At 39.7% G+C, this 20485-nt stretch overlaps 4 protein-coding genes across 4 annotated transcripts; all 4 read right to left on the bottom strand.

Moving 5' to 3' along the window:
• Positions 1-45: 45 nt before the first annotated feature.
• Positions 46-2865, bottom strand: LSM04_006342 (uncharacterized protein; the record flags this gene model as incomplete). Its single annotated transcript, XM_067333646.1, has 1 exon — positions 46-2865. The coding sequence occupies one exon, from the start codon at positions 2863-2865 to the stop codon at positions 46-48; it is 2820 nt and encodes a 939-aa protein (XP_067189503.1).
• A 1533-nt stretch (positions 2866-4398) lies between these two features.
• Positions 4399-10311, bottom strand: LSM04_009012 (uncharacterized protein; the record flags this gene model as incomplete). Its single annotated transcript, XM_067333647.1, has 1 exon — positions 4399-10311. One exon carries the CDS (start codon positions 10309-10311, stop codon positions 4399-4401), a length of 5913 nt encoding a protein of 1970 aa, XP_067189542.1.
• Positions 10312-11828: 1517 nt separating this feature from the next.
• On the bottom strand, positions 11829-18326 carry LSM04_006182 (uncharacterized protein; the record flags this gene model as incomplete). The annotated part of the gene is made up of 1 exon (XM_067333648.1): positions 11829-18326. The coding sequence occupies one exon, from the start codon at positions 18324-18326 to the stop codon at positions 11829-11831; it is 6498 nt and encodes a 2165-aa protein (XP_067189498.1).
• Positions 18327-19596: 1270 nt separating this feature from the next.
• On the bottom strand, positions 19597-20472 carry LSM04_005050 (uncharacterized protein; the record flags this gene model as incomplete). Its single annotated transcript, XM_067333650.1, has 1 exon — positions 19597-20472. The coding sequence occupies one exon, from the start codon at positions 20470-20472 to the stop codon at positions 19597-19599; it is 876 nt and encodes a 291-aa protein (XP_067189477.1).
• Positions 20473-20485: the final 13 nt, after the last annotated feature.

Below are 20485 nucleotides of genomic sequence, written 5' to 3' on the forward strand. Positions count from 1 at the left end.
AGGAGCAATACCTTTCATTTGAAAAAATTACACCTACAAATTGAACTAGGGAGTGCCAGAAGCTTTTCCATCCTTTACGCGAACTGCCGCATATACCTTCGGTTTTGTAGTCTCAGGTTTGGCCAAAAGTTCCTTTCCATCCGTCAGCATAACCCTCAACTTCTCCAAGATCCGTTCATGCTGTGCTTTTTCTTTACTATCTTTTGCTGATTCAACGGCTGCAGCAGTTTTCTTTTCCTGCTCCCCAGTAAACTCTACAAACCGGGCAACGTTGCCGCTGCGTGGAGCGGTGTTCTGCACACTCCGCAGTTTTTCAGCATTTCCGAGAATCTTGGCCTCTGTTGCAGCATCACTTCCAGAGATAGCAGTGACAACAAGTGAACGGCTGCCACCTCCTATCACATCCTTGAAGAGAGGTACAGGCACAACCTTTTCATCCTTGTTTGAAAGAGCAGCAAGGTAGTCACCATTTTCCCGAACAAATACCATAAGGATAGCCGAGAGGCCCACATCAACCTTGTCTCCGGTTGACTTCTTGATCTGTTTAAGAACCATGTGTACCAAAACTGTTTCCTTGGTGTCTGTTGACCTCTTCATTGCATCCTGCAGGAGTTTCTCAGCATCCATTTCGCCCTTCACTGGCTTTTCCTCGAGATTCATCAGACACACACCATACAGGGGATTCGATCCAAAGCGAAGAGGTTTGGGCCGTGCAAATGCACCGGCGAACAGATCTCTGGCAGAGTCATGTGATGGCATCGCGACGGCAGTCATATGAGCCTCGTACTTGAGCCCATTTTTCTCTTCGGCCTTCGCAAGGCTTGCCATGACAGATTTCAGGAAGGTCTGTGCAACACCCAAGCATGCAGTCTGATCAGTCTTGGCGCTAGCCAAGAAAACAGCAACGTTATGACTTGCTTCCACCTGCTGGAGAAGTTCTTTTAGAAGCGTGGAATTTTCAGTCGTAACCTTGCTCAAACGTAGCACTTCATCCGCCTCGTAGTCGACATTTTTTCCATCGGAGCCCTTAACCGATACTTTCTTTTCACTCTCCTTTAGAGTGACCTTGGAGTCGGCCTTGTCACTTACTGCCATCAAGGCAAGAATATGGTCCTTAGAAACACTTTTAACTTTGTCCGCTGCTTTGAAATCTCTCTCTGTTGTTTTGGTACCTTTTTCTGCACCTTTGGCTGATAAAGAAGTGGTTTGGGACCTTGTAACAATGTGGTTTTCTCCCTGCAGACCACCGTTTCTCGGTGATATAGAAGGGGTTTCCTGTCCGCTCCTACTTCTGGAATCTTCAGATACAGGTGTCCAAGGATTACTGAGGCCTATTAGGCTAATACCAGTCCCACCATTACCGTATATACTTCCCAGACCGTACATGCTGTTGATGCCCCCTCCCTTACCGGACAGAGAAGTTACATTGCGAGACGGAACCCTTTGCACAATTCCCAACTGCGACGTAAGCTTGTACGCAGAATCCATACCCCTTTGAGAACCAAACATCGGAGGCATAGGACCTCCCATTCCAAGTTGGGAGCCGTAAGCACTTCCCATTGGGCCACCCGGTCCACCTGGACCGTACATACTTCCCATACCCATTTGGTTACCGTATGCAGAACCGGTTGGGCCACCCGGTCCTCCTGAGCCGTAAATACTTCCCATACCCATTTGGTTACCGTATGCAGAACCTGTTTGACCACCCGGTCCACCTGGGCCGTACATACTTCCCATACCCATTTGGTTACCGTATGCAGAACCTGTTTGACCACCCGGTCCACCTGGGCCGTACATACTTCCCATACCCATTTGGTTACCGTATGCAGAACCTGTTTGACCACCCAGTCCACCTGGACCGTACATACTTCCCATACCCATTTGGTTACCGTATGCGGAACCTGTTTGACCACCCGGTCCTCCTGAGCCGTACATACTTCCCATACCCATTTGGTTACCGTATGCAGAACCTGTTTGACCACCCGCTCCTCCTGAGCCGTACATACTTCCCATACCCATTTGGTTACCGTATGCAGAACCTGTTTGACCACCCGGTCCTCCTGAGCCGTAAATACTTCCCATACCCATTTGGTTACCGTATGCGGAACCTGTTTGACCACCCGGTCCTCCTGAGCCGTACATACTTCCCATACCCATTTGGTTACCGTATGCAGAACCTGTTTGACCACCCAGTCCACCTGGGCCGTACATACTTCCCATACCCATTTGGTTACCGTATGCGGAACCTGTTTGACCACCCGGTCCTCCTGAGCCGTACCCAATCATTCCACCAGGACCGTTCATCTCTGGATTGTAAATTGAACCAGGAGCCTCACGCCGTGTTGTGTCTTGAACATATTGATCCCTTCCCGGATTTAGTGTATCATTGTAGGAAGTATTATTTCCACCAATTATATTGCTCTGAGCGTTGTTGCTGTTGTTTTTGTTGTTATCGCTGTTCAAGTGTCGTGTTCCTACCTCTGGGTAATTCTCTACTCGTGCTTGTGGTCTTCCGTTCGTTGCCGACGTTTTATCCAAAGCAGCATTGTAGGTACTCGGACGATGTGCTCCTTCACTGACTCGTCGTTGCACAACAGTTTTATTTTTTTCCGGATTCGAACTTTTTAACATTGATGAATCGTGTCTTATATCTCCCTTGCTTGAACTGCGAGAGATCTTCTCAGGCTTGCGAGTTGACGATGTAGTTGATGATTTCCTCACCGGTTTCGAAGAGGAGGATGACTTTCCTCCATTTGCCTTAGATGAAGAAGAAGACTTCTCTCTCCTGGTTGATCTTGAGTCCGATGACTTTCCCCCCGACTTATCAGACCTGGAATTGGAGGAGGAGCTTCCAAAGAGAGGCATTTGCTTTACAGCCTTAGTTTACTTTTCCTGTAATGAAAGTGATTAAAAATAAAATAAAAAATAAAAAAAAACAGAGGATAAATGTGGTAGGGGATACGAAATTGTCAAGGAGAAGTCCACATACACGTGCAGAGAAAAGGAGTACAAAAAAAAAAGATATATTGAGGAATTGAGAAAACGAAAGAAAAAAAATAATAACATGTTCTCCTTCTGCTCTTGTACCCCTTGCTGTGTCCCAGGGTCATGAGATACAGTAAGAAATAAAGGACCTTTTTCCTACTGGGGTATCAGTTGCTTTCAGCGTCTTAAATACAGGCACGCCTCACTATTTTCACCTCGTCGGCCCCAAAGGTTTTTTTTTCTTTTCTTTTCTCTACTTCTATTTACTTTAATTGGTCTTTTTCTTCTTTCTTTCTTTGTGCTGCTTCTTCCCACTCTTACACAAGGGAAGGGACTTACTTCTTACAAGAAAAATGATGTAAAAGAGGCGACTCTACAATCATACCTGTTCAACTGAAAAAATAATAATAGAAATTTTAAAAGCCTCAGAATAAATAAAAAATACCTTGACATCAGCAATGAAAGAAAATGTAATAGAAAAAACAAAATAAAAGCATGGTTTTTGCCTACCACACTACGTTCATGTTGCGAACAAATACTGAAACGACAATCACAGACCATCAAGCGTCAAAACTTACGCAGATACGATGTACACCAAACAAAAAAAAAATAAAAACAGCAATGACAGCATAAGTAGATTTAACACACAATGAAGGGATATATATGTTAATAGTAGCTAAGAATACTCTTAGCCTTACTTCACCTATGAAAGAGAAAAGAAGAAACAAGAGAAAACAGTGTAGTTGAACTCTACTACTAGTAATCCCATATCATATAAAAAATACAAACAATAAATTGAAATTGTACCAGATATTTGTTTATTAAAGAATCCTAAAAACTGACGAAAAGGGAGTGCTGAGAAGCCCTTTTAACCCGCCTCCCGCTCGGGGCGGAGAGGGTTGGGTTGGTTGGGCCTTTCAGAAACTTACTATTGACACGCCGTTAGGAATAAAAAGAAGTAAAAATATTCCTAATAGTTAAACCTATACAAGATATAAAAGTCAGTAAGACTCGATCATTCTTATCGCAAGCTGACAGAATAGTTGTCTGATCAATTACCTAATGGAGGATCAGAAGAGCGAAAATAAAAAAAAAAAGGGAGGGATGAAAAATGAACACAATAGAATAAATAAATAAATAAATAAATATTGAGTGATGTCAAGCGCCTCGATAGAATAAGAAGAGTAGATTCAAAATACCTATATACCTTAAGTTCTTTTTTTTTTTGTACATTAATAAAGAGAACTACAAAAAGGGAAAAAAAAGGAGTTCATTTACCCACATTTCATCATTCTCTTCTTATTCCTGCATATTATTATACTTGGCTTCTCTTCCTTTTTCGTTACTTTGCCATTTTTTTTTTCCTTTATGAGTGACAGCAGATCCTACCACAACATTTCACTGGTCGTTCACCTAAACCAGACCGCTACCCTTAACAAGGAGTTTCTGGAAATCCATAAGAGTTGTCAATTCATGTGAAGAGTCCTCACGATGTGATTCAACACATATGACCGTATTGAGGCACTGTTTGTTAACGAGATTACTAGCGCTTTCATTTGCAAATGATACTTTCGTTTCTCGTTCCCGAGTCCATTTCAACATGGCTGCTCGAAGATCAAGAATACAGATAGAAGCAATTGGAATTTTATCGTGTTGCTCGTCAAAAAGAAGGATATTGTATACAAAATAGTTTTCTTCTTTCTTTTGGAGAGCCAATTGCTCATTTTGGCGTTTAGAAATAGTTGCGAAAAGTGAGTTAATCCCATCCAGACCTTTTACTTTATATCTAAATGTATCCCGCAAATGAAAACAATCCTCAGAAACCTCGGTACATAAAAGAATATTAGGTACACGTTTGGAAGTATCACAAAGAAGATCAATTCCCTCATTTGTACTGTCCCCTATCATAAGTACACACGATATAGAAATCCACGATTTTGGTTTCCCTGGTCGCTTAGGAGCCGTCGCATTAAAGGCATTCTTCACTAAAGTATGAATAGCAGTTGTTGAGACCGCACCAGAGTGGGTAGTACCTCCAAATATGACCAGGCAAGCTGAACCACGAATAAACCGGTCTACAGTTTTTTTAAGTTCTTGTGAGAGAACACTCTCAGAGGGTAAGGTTCCTTGGGCAGATAACGGCACAACTTCAGAGAGGGAAAAAGTTTTCTTTGAGTCTAGGATTTTTACTACACTTTTCTCTCTCAACTTCCATTTATCTTGAACCGTACCAAGAAACACTATAGTACGCATTGTTGAAGAATGATTACAAGCATTATAAATTGCCTGAATAATATCTACCGTAGAAGGCGATTTTTCAAATTTTTCTTTACAATGAATCTCACGCACTTCTCGTGGTTGTAGCTGTAAGAAAACAGTTCCCTCATTTTCTGAATCTAAAAGGATAGTTTTATTTGTATCAGATAAAACAGTGTCAAAGTATTGTAAATAGGGTTTTGAACCAGGTCCTATACTCGCTTTCTCGTCTGTTGCTAATAGCGGTAATCGAAATATTTTTTTCCACATTGTCTTACCATTTTTTGTATCACCTTTATAACGTTTCAGCATTGCCGCTACACTACCTCTATATGGTTCAACACTTAAACATCCATTAAGTTGTTTTTGTACCTGTAAAAAACGAACTGCAGCATTTTCATTCATCGTCTCATGATACACAAAGAGAGATTTTGCAATACTTGCACGTTCCTTAGTGACGAGGTGAATCAGTGAAGTCCCTTCCCCATTTTTAGAAGCACCAAGTTTTTGTGGTAAAATAGGATCATAGAGGTGTATAGCTCCTCTAACAGAAAAAGCAGCAAAAGATGAAAGTACCACATCATGTGGTTCAACACATCTGGCAAGAACACTTAACATAACGAAAGCATTTTGTACATCTTCATTACTATATTGAACAAAAAGACTTGATAGATTTGCTGCGGCTCGTTCAGTAAGTGCATTAATTTCAGGTAGAGTGTTTACATCATGCCATACCACACCATCTCTAATAGTTGCTCCAAAGAGTGGATTACGAAGCACTGAAAGCTTTGAGGGTGAGGGTTTCCCTGGTGGAGAAAGAAGATCATGCACAACATCACCATGAGAAACAAAAGCGAGCGAAAAACTAATAAAGGTTTTCTCTTTTTTCTGTTCGAACGCCATACGGACAATGTCTAAAAGGACCGGTTCTGTCATAGAGAGTCTAGCTCCTGAACACTCCGCCGTGAGAAGCGTGACATTGTAACCTTGCAGAAACCTACCAATGAGTTCTGTCAGAATACCAGAAACTTTAGGCATATCAGAGGCTGAGGCAACAGCACAACTAGGTTTGTCAACAACCGCAATTCCAACTTCTTCACTCTTTACCTTAATACCTTTTTTTGTTACCACGACTGTTTTTTTAGCTGAAGGAGCACCAAGAATCACGGCAGCTAATGGCTGAACTGGGGCGTCTCTTTTTATATCTGCAAATATATGCTTTTCGAACGTCACGCAGACACGTTCAACCACATCATCTAGACGTTTTGAGTAGGGTTTCTGAACGTCAACAGTATCATTTCGAAGCATTAATCGATTCTGTTTATTAATACTAGTAGTACTGACATCCATCTTGTCCATTGTAGGCACAGTCAAAACAGAGGGAGCACCGGCTGACAATGGATAAATCCCTCCCGTAAATCGTCCTACATTAGGAAAAGTCATTTCATTCTTCGCAGCACTCGTCGTTAAATGAAATGCGGGTGCGCTATTATTATTATTACTATTACTATTATTGCCAACTGTATTTTCCAGTTGTCGTTGTTGTCTTTTTTGTTGCTGTTCTTGTTGTTGTTCCGATTGTTGTTGCTGTTCTTGTTGTTGTTGCCTCTGATCTGGCTCTTGATCTTGTTGTCGCTGCACACGTGGTGGAGGAAAAGGTATCTGCACTTGGTAAGACGCGGACCCTCCTCCTCCTCCTCCTGAAGAGGACCTTTCTGGTATTGGCAATTTAAAAGAGAGTTTGTTATCCCTATCATTATCATTGCTGGGGATGGACAACGATGTATTAAATTGATAGTGGAAACAAACGGGTGGTGCTGTTATATCATATGTCTCATTTTCAACCATGGCCATAGGATTAGCAAGAAATGGGGCATCAATAAGATCTGTAATAATACTTCGCATTCGTTCTGCAAAACTTAGTGCTTCGGCAACATCCCGTAGGGTTGCTATTTCTGGTTTGCGAAGAATAAGACTCCTTTTCTCTTCTACAAGTTGCAATCTGCTCTTTCCCCTTCGTGAAACTAGTTCCTGCATATAAATAGTACATCGTTCCACCAAGTATTGCTGCATTCGCCGCATACTCCATCGTTCAATCGGATGAGGTGCGTTAGTGCGTCTTAACAACTCCTGTGTGTCCAGCATAGCAGTTGCGGTTAAAGAGCAACTACTCACATCTGTTATAGCAAGTGTAAAATGCCTATGGGCACATCGATAAATATTTTTTCCATGCTCCATCGGCAGAAAATCCTCAATCCAAAGCGATCGGTACGCTTCCGCTCGTGTGGCAAGCGAAATTGTCAGTGATGAAAGAAAGACATCATCACTATGCCTCGAAGCCTCCGTAGAATGCGGTGAACTCGATCCCTCTATTAGTACTCGTTTAAGTAAAAAGGATAAAATAATACTAACACCTCCATATGGGGAAGTGCCAACTACCTTTGAGTTTTTTCGCAATTCCCGAATAATCTCAACAAATTGTTTTTCAGATTGTATGCGTACAAAGGTGGCACCACGAGCAACTGGCCCTGCTGGTGTCCATGCCGCACGAAATGGAAGTGCCGGAATGTCTCTTCTCTGATGTACACGTTGGGCGAGATGATCCCGCACACACTCACGTGATTGCACTTGCACAATAGAGAGATAAAGTTCACATCCAGCCACATGATTTTGTGTTTGCGATTCTACAAACTTCCGCAGTGGTCGCCAGGTGGGAGAGGCAAAGACATCTCCTCTATTTCTGCCATCATCGCGGGTTAATAGGATGAGTGTATTGTAGCCATTGGCAAAGAGAGAAAGGGCACGATTAAGAAGAAAAGAATTGGGGAACCCGTCGTGGTGCGTTAGTTTATCATCAAGAACGTCATCGTTATTAGCGGAAGTATTGTTTAAGTCACGTCGGGTAACACAAATCTCATCAAGGGTAAACTCATTGCATTCCCCTTTTACAGTTTCCACCACCACATTTTTTGAATTCATAATAGAAACAATCTCACGTTGTTTTGCATTCTCCACTCTCTCTAAAAGAAGAAGAGAATAGACATGATCGTCAAAAGTTTCTTCTGCAAGTGAATCTTTCTCATTCTTTTGTGTAAATTCAGTAAAGAGTGGCCGAATGCCACCTATAGGTGCCCCCAATATTCCAGCAAACATGTTTATGGTTGTTTTTTTACGGACCCAACGAGACGTAATTTTTTCTAATAACATATCTTTATGCTTAGACTTCCTTTTTGATCGTTTCCCTTTTCGCGAAGATATTTTTTCAGATTTTATCTTACATCCATTTATTTTTTCCGTTGATCCCGTTTCACTATCAGAAAAGCAAGGAAAATCTGTTAATGGTCTTTTTAATGCTAGTGAAATATCATCTGAAAACATCTGAAGACGATTAAAAGTCATAGCCAAGGAAATTTCTAGGGTGTTTTCTTCATCCACCGTAGTTTTCTTTAATGTACCTAATTTATTATCAGCACTTTTCGCACGTAGGTCTTCCATACAAAGATGAATAAATGTGCGTAGACTTGCTGAAACATTACCACTTAATGGATTCATTACATTAGAACGAAGAACTTGTTCGACATCCCTTACTAACTGCATTTCATACTCCAATAAACTCACTCTTTTAATTGTTACTGGTATTATATAAGTAGAAGTAAGCCTTGGATTTCGAAAAGCTGATCTAAAAAATGAGGCAATAAGAGGAGGGTGCCGTCTTTTAACGATGGTATGAATAGTTTCTGGTGTTGTCATTATACCAAGGAATGAGGAAATAATAATATCATCACCCTCTTTTCTCAATTGACGTAATACGAGAGATAATAATATGGTACCATAACGGCGATCATCCGAGGTCGTTTTTTTAAATGCCCCATATACTAGTTCCCGAATATCTGTTAAGGATGAAACCTCTCGATAATTGGCATTAGTAATACGTGGTCCAAATAAAGGTGAAAATGTTACGTTAGCCTTGGTGTAAAATACAGAATTATCATCATTATCATTCACATTCATAGGCAAAAGTTCTTTCATTTGGTCGTGCTTAACTAGTGAAAGGGATAATTGCATAAAGACACCAAGATTTACGACTTCCGAAGACTTTACCCATTTTAAAAGTGATGAGAAAAATTCTTCAATAGGAGAAAACATTCCAGATGGAACTTCCTTTCCAAAACTGTCAATGGAAGTCATTGGATACAGAAGAATCATTGCAATATTTTGTCCACCTGTTAACGTTTCTCCCGTTTCTTCCAACGAGGGTTTATATCCAACTATTATTCGACTTTTAGAAGAGGAAACCATACCACTATTTTTTTCTTTTACTGGCTTAACATTTGCTTCTGCATCAACTACCATAACAGACTTTTCCCGTTTACATCGTTCCTTTTTTTTTGATGCATGAGTCGTTGATGGATAAAAACTAGATGGTGATAATATGAAGTAAGAGTCATGTGAGGATGAAGGAGGTGATGATACCTTTTCTGAAGTTTTACCAAATCTGTGTACTACACTTCCAGGCGATGAATACGGAGAACCTAGGCCTATATCAACCTGTACGGGTGAATCATTGGATGCAACTCTTTTTCCTATATGTTTCAGACTTTCATCATAACGACTGTGGCCCGTTTCTGACCCAGATAAAGAGCGCATTGATGATGATGATGACGATGATGATGATGAAGATAATGATGATGATGATAATGAAGATGAAGGAGGAGTTCCATTAACAACTGAATTGTTATCATCATTCGCGTGACCAAGATGACTCATGCCATTGACAAAATAATCCCTGTTTAATGCTCCAACCGAGGGCTGCGATTCAATCCCGTTAGGTGAGAGAGACAAATTGGTTCCAACCCCTGAATCCTTTTTACTTAAGCGGTGTGCTAGAGATGATGGTCCAATGCGAGATGGATTCGATATATTGTCCGTATACATCGCATTAGTCTCACTACGACTACTGAAAGAGAGAAGTGAGGTCTGAATTTCCTGATTTCGCAGCTGTGGGGAGGCCATATGGCTGGAGACTGTGCCGCCGGAGCCGCTTCTGGACCCAATGCATGACTCTCGCATGGAGCCTTCATCGGACTCTGTGGGATTTGTATGGTGGGTGTACATATTAATAATATTAATAATAATAATAATAATAATAATAATAATAATAATAATAATAATAATAATAATAATAATAGTAATAATAATAATAAGAATAAGAATAATAATAATAATAAGAATAATAATAATATTGGGTATAATGGCGGTATTTCTATCTATCCTTCTCTCTTTATTTCTTATGGGTATGCAAACGAGATAGAATGTGCGAATAACGTGTTTTGGGACTCTCTTTTTCTCACTCTCACCCTTACACACGCACAGTGTGTGTGTGTGTATACGTATTAGTTTTTCGTTCTTACTTTTTATATATACGTGCCTTGTCCGACTGCAAAATCCCCCTTTTTTTCTACTTTCAACGTGGTGGTTTTGGAGTTTCAACAGCGGTACGTCACTTCTATTTCTATGAGGGTAATCACATAAGAAGAATAAGAAGAGGAAGAAGAATATATATATATATATAAAGGGAATAAAGAAAAATATACAAGGTAAGTCAGTTTTATCACAGCAAGAACGAAAAAGGAAGAAAATAATAATAATATAATAATAATAATAATAATAATAATAATAATAATAATAATAATAATAATAATAATAATAATAATAATAATAATAATAATAATAATAATAATAATAATAATAATAATAATATAATAATAATAATAAAACGCACGTGGGTAACACTTCAATCTTCTTATACTTTTCTTTTTCTTTTGCAATCACACCCCAGCATTGTGCTGGTAATACGTATAAATACAAAGAGATAGTATCGGTGATTTCGTCGATTTTTCTCAAAAGCCAACCACAAGATCAAAATCAGAGACACAAAAAAGAGAGAGGCACTGAGAAAAAAGAAACAAAACAAAACAAACGAAAAAAAGATTGTGCGAAGTAAAAATAAGTCCCCCGGTGTGGTATCACAGAGATACAGCACTTATTTATTTCGGGGGAGAAATATATATATATATACACGCTCCAGAAAAAAAAAAAAACACAGAAAGAGCCACGAGGAGCGTTAATAAAAGAAATAAGTCCACATATAAGTAATGATTCTCTAGTAGCTAAAATATTTTTATTTCCTTCCCCCCACCCCCTCGATCCTCGTCTTGCACAGGCACTATTCTCTACTGAGTCATTACCCCTCCCTACCAAAAAACAAAAACAAAAACAAAATAATTCATTAACAATAGTGATAATAAGTAGCAATAATAGTGAGGATCAATCTTATTTTATCCTACCCCTTCTCGCATTTGATCTTCTAAAACGAAAAAAAAAATTGAATAGGAAGGGAAATAGAAGCAAATGAAATAATTATGCACATACACAAAAAAAAAGAAAGAAAACACCACTAAAAAGAAAAAGAAAAAAAAACATACTCACATAACCATATGGGGGTTTGTAGCTGTACAAAGGGGGAAGGGAATTAAATGGAAGAGGAAAAATGGAAATCAAGAGAGTAGAGAAACAGAATAAAACTTCTACATTTGGGACCCAAGCGGAACAAATCCCCTTTCTATTACTGGAACTTCCAGAACTTCCACTGCCTCACGAAGGAAACCTTCAGCCCGGGCAATTTTTTCCTCAATATACTTTCGTTGTTGCTCATCCTCGGCTGATTCTGAGTGACTGCGAAGCATCGCAATACCTTTTTTTAGATCTTGTATATGATGCATCACACTTAAAACACGTGAGGGAAGATTACGTATATGGGCTAATTCCATCTGTACAGCAAGTAATTTTCCTGCATCTTCGTCCTCATCACATAGCCCAAGCATAGCAACAGTGTAACAAGGACCACCAAGTGCAACCTTAAAAAGACTTGTTGGTTCATTAGGGTCATTTTTAAGAACACCCTCGTAGTGAGAGACATTATCGAATACCGTTGTAGCCAAAAAGGATGATACAAGTACATCACGCCCTGGTTTTTCAAAGTATTGTGTAAGTATGAGAGAAATAACCATAATACCAGGATCCTCAGATCGCAATGCGGGTCCAGCACGATCAACAGCAAATGCGAGGAGATGGTCAAACCTCTCAGCTGTGTTTACAATATGATATGAAACACCGCGCAACCGTCTACCAAATAATGGTGATGTTTCTACTTCAAAGCGATGAAAGGTGTTATCTTCATCTTCAGCTAATAAATCAACTGTTACATCATCCTTAACAAGCGCTATGGAGGCAAGTAATTCAGCCTTTGCAGGAGCAGATTGAGAACCCATTGCCATGTTGTACAAAATCAGATACGCTATCTTTCGGAGAATAAGAGGTGTCACGGCAGAACTTCTGCTATCAGCAGAGAGAAGAGCTGCATTGTACCCTGAAAGAAATTTAAGTACGAGATCATCAATTACTTGAGATGTCATAGAATTACTACCAGACTCTCGTACTACTACTTCATCAACATCATAGCGACAGACAAATTCCCCAACGCGAGTAAGCACAGAATTTCCTTGAACAGCAATAGAACCATTTCCAAGAAGTCGTTCCTCAAAGCATACAAGCGAACGAACCTTATTTCCATCAGTAGAGTTTGTAAGAGTCACTAATGGTGGTTTTCGTTCGGTTCGATTCTCCTTCATTTTTGATGGTTCTGTGTCATTGAGGTAGGCCTTTGGTTCACCATTCTCGAAGTCATTTAATAAAGTTTCCGCATCTCGTACCATCTCCTCTAACCGTTGTAAAATTTTATTTGTGGACTCATATACATTGGGATCTTCTAGTTTACTACGTAAACTAGGGGCAAGATCACTGTGAATACCACTAATAAACTTATTAATACTACCTGGATGTGTTGGACGGTTCATTACTTCTCCAAGTCGCTTCTGTACTGCAAGCATTTGATTGGCTCGGGTCTCTGCTCCACTGAAGCCAAGCAACGCCACTGTGTAACAGGGACCTCCCAGGGCGTAGTGAAATAATGCACGTGGAACAAGAGGACTGCGATCCAAAACAGCCGCATAGAGTCCAACATTTTCTCCCACCAAACAAGTAATAAGGGATGATACCAAGACATCCTTTTCTCCTTTTTGTTTCTGTTTTAAAACCATTGATACAAATACTACACCATATTCACGTTCCTTTTCTGCCGCTCGAGTAAGAGCTGTTGTTAACATGGAATCGAAAAGAACGGCGCTATCAACACGAAGACGACTGACATTGTGTACACAAGGTCCAAAAATAGGAGAAATGGCTATCACCAACTTTTGTGCTGTGCTATTCTCTTTAAGAAGATCAAGGACAGTTTCACCTTTTAGCTGGACTATCGATACACTGAGTGAACCTCTATTTTGTGGATGAGGAGAATGAGAATTTTCAGTAATGCCGTCAAGTACTTCATGAACAACACTTTTTAATACTAATGTTGATATTGCAGAAGATCGACTGTCAGCACCAAGGATAGCCGCATTACATCCCAGAAGGAAGGTATCACGTAATTCATTTAATACCTTTGATTGCACAAACTCGGAATCATCTGAACGTTCAACTACTTCATCTACCTCGTATTCTTCAAAATCATCATCTGTCATTGCAATAACCATTGTTTCATCATGAGTTACATTAGCTGTTTCATTGCATCCTGAATCTACCACAACGAGAGTTCGTACTTTAGATGAGATAGAAGGTGTATTTTCAGTTGAGGGAGTCCCTTTTCCCTTAGAACTCTGTTCATTCCCTTCTTTACCGTCAATATGATTATTATTATTATTATTGTTAACATTTCCTTCTTCTTCTTCTTCACATTCTTCTCCAATGTACTCCTCTTGTTCTGGAATAGGAGTTGATGGGCTTTCTTCACTCATACCATCTGTCTGCACAACTTTTTCGGTAGAACGGCAAAACACTGGACTGTTATTTCCACTAGAACTCAGTTCAGATTCTTTAGAAGAAAACACAACACCATTTATCGTTTGAGATAATGCCTCAAGATTTCTGAAAATAGGTTTCTTTGGAGGAACCCCTGTAAGACCAATATACCTTGTGCTCGCTGTCGCACCAACAGGAGCAGAAACAGAAAGAGAACGAGGAAGGGAACTATCGGAATCCTGACAAATATTATTTGACGGAGCATTCTTTGTTATTACTCCTTGTGACTTTTTCTTGACATCAGAACTCTGGTAACTCATTGACGCGTTCCTAGATATAATAGGAGATAATTCCCTACAAGGAGGAAGCTTAAGAGGCACTGGAATTCGCGTGGGATCACAGGGAATTTTTTTATTAGATATTGCAGTATGAGAAGGATTCTGTAATACCGTCAGTCCCTTCTCTGCTCCTGGTGATGTAGAAGAAGCATATTGACGTCGACCTTCACGACGCTTCACAAGCTCTAATGAGGGCGTATCTAAACCGGCTTGACTAGTCGTCGTTAGTGGTTGTATTTTGTTGGAGACACTTTTTCTGGGTACAATCGACTTATTCGCAGACGGGGAAACGTTAGCAAGAGTTGGCAGTACACACACATCTTTTTTACCACTTTCCGTTTTGGGTAGAAACTCCGTGTGGGATGCTTTCACAGGGGACTTTTTGGGGGCGTGAGAATTCTCAGAGGGAAGTGGTAGCTTTAGTTTATCGTGTGTCCTTTCCTGTAATGGAAGTGATGCTTGTTGATTGTTGGGATTTTTTGCTTTTACAGCTGTATTTGGAGTTGCCATGGAGTTCCCCGAAGTAACTTTCAGTGGACTTTTTCGTTGCTTTCGCCGCTCTTGTTGCTGTTTTTCTTGTTGTTGTTGTTGTTGTTGTTGTTGTTGTTGTTGTTGTAGAGTACCAGGAACTGTTTCCTTCTTATCTAAGACCGCAGTATGAGGATCCTCAGAGGAAACCCCTTTATAACCACATGGATTATACTTACTCCGCATGGCACGACGTTTGTGTAACCCATTAATGTCTTCTTTTGGTACATATTTTTTCGGATCAAGTAAAGCAACCTTTAACGCGGCAATTTGTTCTCGCAAAAATTTACACTTTATCGTTTTAGAATTATCATCCCTTTCGTAACTAAGCAATTCCTTTTCTGCTCTCTCAATATATTGCTTCGCACTCCCTACGGTGACAGGCCTGTTAGTAATAGATGAAAGTTTGCGTTGTGTATTCATGAGTTGCACAACACCATCATCATCCTCAGCTAGTGCCAAAACTGCTACTGTAAAACATGGTCCACCTAAAGCTGCACTAAATAAAAGATTTGGTTCTCGATCATCTTTTCTCAATACTCCATTAAGGTAATCCACAGAAGAATTACCACTTGTTACCAACATAGATGATAAAATAATATCATCTCCCTTTATCTGCTTTAGAATAATGGATATTGCGATAAAGCCACTGTGGTGAGCTTGATGGAGTCCGGCCAACTCCCAAGCGTGTGCAAGAAGTTTAGAAAGGTGTCGTAAATCCTGCAGTTTGGTATAGGCAACATTATCAAGAGTAACATCAAGTAATGCTGAAAAGTTATACGTTGTCCTTACCATTCTTCCGGATTCTGAAAGAAGGTCTTGTGTAAGTCCTTCGCGAACAAGTGCGACAGAGAGAAATAACTCACCCTCTTCACCGAGATCACGAAACACACCTTCCATTACTTCACGAACAGCTCTCCAACTCAATAGTAATGCTGATTCGCTTCCAGCCAAAAACATGGCTACATTAAAACCTGAAAGAAATCGTCGTCTTAATCTTAAGAGAGTCATAGAGTACAGACTTTTATCATCATGAGATTCTACGTATTCATCCACTTCAAAAAAACGTGGCATTTCATGAGATTGACGTATTTCTATTGTTTTCTCACCTTGCAAAGTAATTTTTACCTTTGAATCCCTTTGCTCTACTGTTCGTTTTTGCATAATTAGCAATGAGGCAACACGATGTTTTGAGTTGACGCTTTTTCTCCTCTGCGGTTGTTGTTGTTGTTGTTGTTTTTGTGTCTGCACTTTATTACTGGCTGGTTCTCCAAGTGGCTGTTCAACAAGATATGGTGCGGTAACATGAAACAAAGGTTTTGTACTACTTTTTCTGCAACCGTGAAGTAAACGTCGTACAGAACTTGTAGTGGAAGCACGCACCCCTGAAGAAGTGTATACTTCAGTATCTTGTGATTTTCGAGATGTATCGTCTACTTTTACATCTTCTGATGTACGTTGTTTCACTTCTTTTTGCACAGCTACTTTGGCATGACGTTTTTCTAAAAATGCTTGCACACGAGCTCGTCGTTCTTCATTTACTCTTTTTTGTTCCTCTAGTTTCTTGATCTGATTAATATCAGAGTTTACATTGACTTCTGCTTTTTTGGCATATCGACTATCGATGACCACCATTCTTGAAACACGTCTTGCAGCCTTGTCATTGGCTTCTTTTCGTGCCTCGACGATACGTTGTTCCTGTTCTCGTAAATCTTTCTCTAAGCGAATGTAAAAATCTTTTTCTGCTTCTGGTGTCATTGTAAGAGGCCTAGATATCTTTGAGAGTTCTTTACCCGTAACATTGAATGCTAATTGGGGAAATAACGGAAGGTCATCTGATGACAAAAACATTGCACTTTCTCTAAGACCTTCTACAGATGGATATTCCATACTTCCAATTATTCCTTCAAAATGTTGATGATCATCTTCTTCTTCTTCGTGTTGTTGTTGTTGATGTTGTTGCAGTTGCGGTTGTTTTTTTTGTTGTTCTTGTTCTTCTTGCGAAAGCAGCGATTCTCGCCGTTTTGGGGATACTTCAGGAATACCCGAAAAGTCCAAATTTGTCTCAGATCTCTTTCTGGTTGAATTCCCGTCACGCCCAGGTTTCATAGCAAGATTTGGCCACATCAGAGATTCACGTAAAGCATTGTCATCAAAAACAGGGTACTCCATATCTACACTTTTTTTCTTCTCCCCAGTGAGAGACGTATTTTTTTCCTGGCGCCTAGATAGTGTGGATGGATGTGTATCACTTGCTAGTGCGATTGTTTCATTTTTTAAGGGAGTAGAAGCTGAATTTTTTCGTCGAAATGAAGGTCGAGATAACGACGCTGGGGATTTTATATGCAAAGTTGATTCTCCAGTTAATACAGCTTCTAAATGTGCTGCATCTATTTTAGTAGCACTGTTGGTATTAATATTCTTTCCCGCATATTTAACATCATTTTCACTTTCTCCAAATAGTTGACTAAGGATGAAACCCATTTCCTGCATGTAACCTCGAGCCTCTCTTGCAAAGGCTTCTCTTTTATCGGTATATTGCTCTCGAGAAGAAGCTTCACCAGATGAAATGCGCCTTTCTGGGAAGCAAAAAGGCACTAAATTTGTCCGTTCCCTTGCATCTCCAGAGACATCACTACTCCTTTTACGGATGCCTCCTCTTGCACCAGAGGTATTGTTTTTTGAAGAATATGTTTCTGCCGTTATTGTAGCGTTTTCTAAACCATCCAAATCGTAATAAATATCTTGTAACTTACCTCGTGTATCATGAGAAAAAGCGGGAGCTGCTACTAGAAACGAAGGTTGTGGTCCAAATCCTAACTGAACACCATGAATCAAAGCATCTAGACCATAACCAAAGCCTGACTCTTTATCGTACAAACCATTAAACAAACCCGGAACAGCTGCACTGCATCCGTAATGGTTGTTACACTTGTAAGGTGAAAGTGGTGTTACCAAAGAGTGAGATCTACCACTAGGTCGTGGAGCATTGTAATCAAAAACAGGATAATCTTGCATAGTATGTTTAAGATTAACCATGTCCTCGCCATTTAAAGGTTGTAAGAACCCCTCATCTCCTTCCATAACATTACCATAACAGTACCCACCTTCAGAAAAATCAGCTGCAACAATATTGGTGGAGTGATCATTATTATGACTCTGCAGTTCCGTATAATGGCTGTTACTCGGAATAGCAGAACTATCATTTTTACCAGAACTCGGTCCCTGGTAAAACCGCTCCCCCAACTCAGCAAAGTATTCTCCAGTTTCACTAGATGATGTCATAAAATCAAGAGTAAACATGATTTTGGTATATCACTGGAATTCCTCACACTTTTTTTTTAAACTGCGAGTACCTCTCTATATTATTTTCCCTTTAAAAAAAAAAATCCCTATCATCAATAGTAAAGAAAAAATAAAAAAAAACGAAAACAAAAGACATTTTGAAAGCTTCGTTTGTCATTACCATCAACTTTCCAAAACTTTACAGGTTTTCATTTTTAAAAACATGAGAAAGGGAACTTCACCATGCTACACGGACACACAAACACATAAAAAAAGAAAAAAACAATACACTCCTAGATTTAAAGAATTGTCAGAATCAAAATGGCGAGATAATCACAAGAGAAAGCATTGGGGCCATTGCAGAGTCCCCAAAGCAATTACGAACCAATGGAGGCACAAATACAGACACACACACAAAAAAGAACAGACATATTGTTTTTAAAAATACTGGCATTGAGAGAGAAATATGGCACATAAAAAAAAAAAAAAAAAACACCAACAGAAAAAAAAAGAAAACAAAAAGCAAAAAAAAGGGGGGGGGGTAAAGAAGGAAAAAAAAAGAAACTAGTGTCAATGCCTGTTGGTTTCCTTTTCAAAACAAAAAACCTAGATACCTTCAAACACTTATTTTCGAAAGACCAGCCACTCCAGAAAACAAAAAGATGACAAGAGAGAAGTAGAGAATATGAAAAAGGGAGAAAAACTCCTTTTTCAATTTCTCTTTGAAGGTCTACACAGAGAGCGTTGAGACATATACAGTAACGACAATAAAGGAAATAAAAAAAAAGGCGGAAAAAGAGAGGGAAAAAACAGGAAAATATACTATGTGGGAGCCAAGAGAAGTCAAAGATTATCAAGAACGTTGACTTAGACGAAAGCCAAATAGCCAAAGTCATAACTTCTCCCGAGCCAAAACGAAAAAAAAAAAAAACACCAAGTAAGAAAGACTGGTCAAGAAAAAATCAGATAAAGGCATTTATAGACATTTACAGGGCGAAAAAAAAAGTGAATCACAAAGGCCATTTTCAGCCATGTGAACAACAACAAAAAAAAAACAATACAATTGATTTTATCGTCAGCCTAAAAAGGGGCAAGAAAAAGAGCCCCATGGTTCTTTCAATAAAATTTCTCGTGTGGTATGCAGAGCTCATCCCTTGAATATCATCCCAACAAACGAAAGGAAAGCAGAGTATTAATGAGCGAAGAATTAACATCATTCAATGGAAATAAAATTCAAGGGCGTCGAAATTTTTGCACTCCTTCATAGAATACGGGATTTGCACTGTGGTTATTCTTCAATTCCCTTGAATACAAGTCCACCACCTCGGCGACCAATAATTTGACTATCTCCTTCACCCACATCTCCACCTTTGTGAAGGACACTTTGCTTTCTAAGCAGCAAAGCGAGACCTTGCCTCTCCTGTCCATCAGCAGGAGGAGGGTTTTGGCTATCTCTCCTTCGATTTCCCCCTACATAGCGAGTTCCAAAATCCCCACTATAACCATTATCTTGATTCAAGGAATCAACACCAAAGCTACTATAGGGTTGAAGATCAAAACCATTAGAACTATTACCTCTTGTAAGCTGATTTGAAGAACCCATCATACTTCCGTTTGCTTGCAATGAATAAGGTTGCATCCAGCTATCCGTTCGTTGAAGTTGAGATCCACCAAAACTACCATTTCTCTGGAATTGTGAACCCATAAAGCTACCACTTCTCTGTAATTGTGATCCCATGAAACTACCACTTCTCTGTAATTGTGATCCCATGAAACTACCATTTCTCTGTAATGCGGAACCAATAAAGCTACCATTGCTCTGCAATTCGGAACCAAAAAAGCTACCAGTTCTCTGTATTCCATTTGACTGATAGCTCATTTCACTTGGATGTTGGACGTGTCCAGCCCTGGGATTATAAGAAGCCATATATCCGCCACTGTTCTGTACTGAGCCAGGATAATTCCCATATAATGGAGGTGGCCGAGACGGATAATTTCTGTTAGGTGTTCGATAATAACCCGCATAACCCGGTTCCGGATGGTGTGATCGACTTCCATAAGAATATCCTACCATGTTACGTCGTTGGTTTGTGTTGAGTGGTGGGAAAAATCCTGAATTTTGAGCTCCGTTCTGTGGTCCATGTTCAGGTCGAGTGCCCCACATTTCAAACGAAAAT

The sequence above is a fragment of the Trypanosoma melophagium genome (assembly GCF_022059095.1).
Source record: "Trypanosoma melophagium isolate St. Kilda chromosome Unknown ctg30segment0, whole genome shotgun sequence".
In the NCBI taxonomy this organism is placed as follows: Eukaryota; Euglenozoa; class Kinetoplastea; order Trypanosomatida; family Trypanosomatidae; genus Trypanosoma; species Trypanosoma melophagium.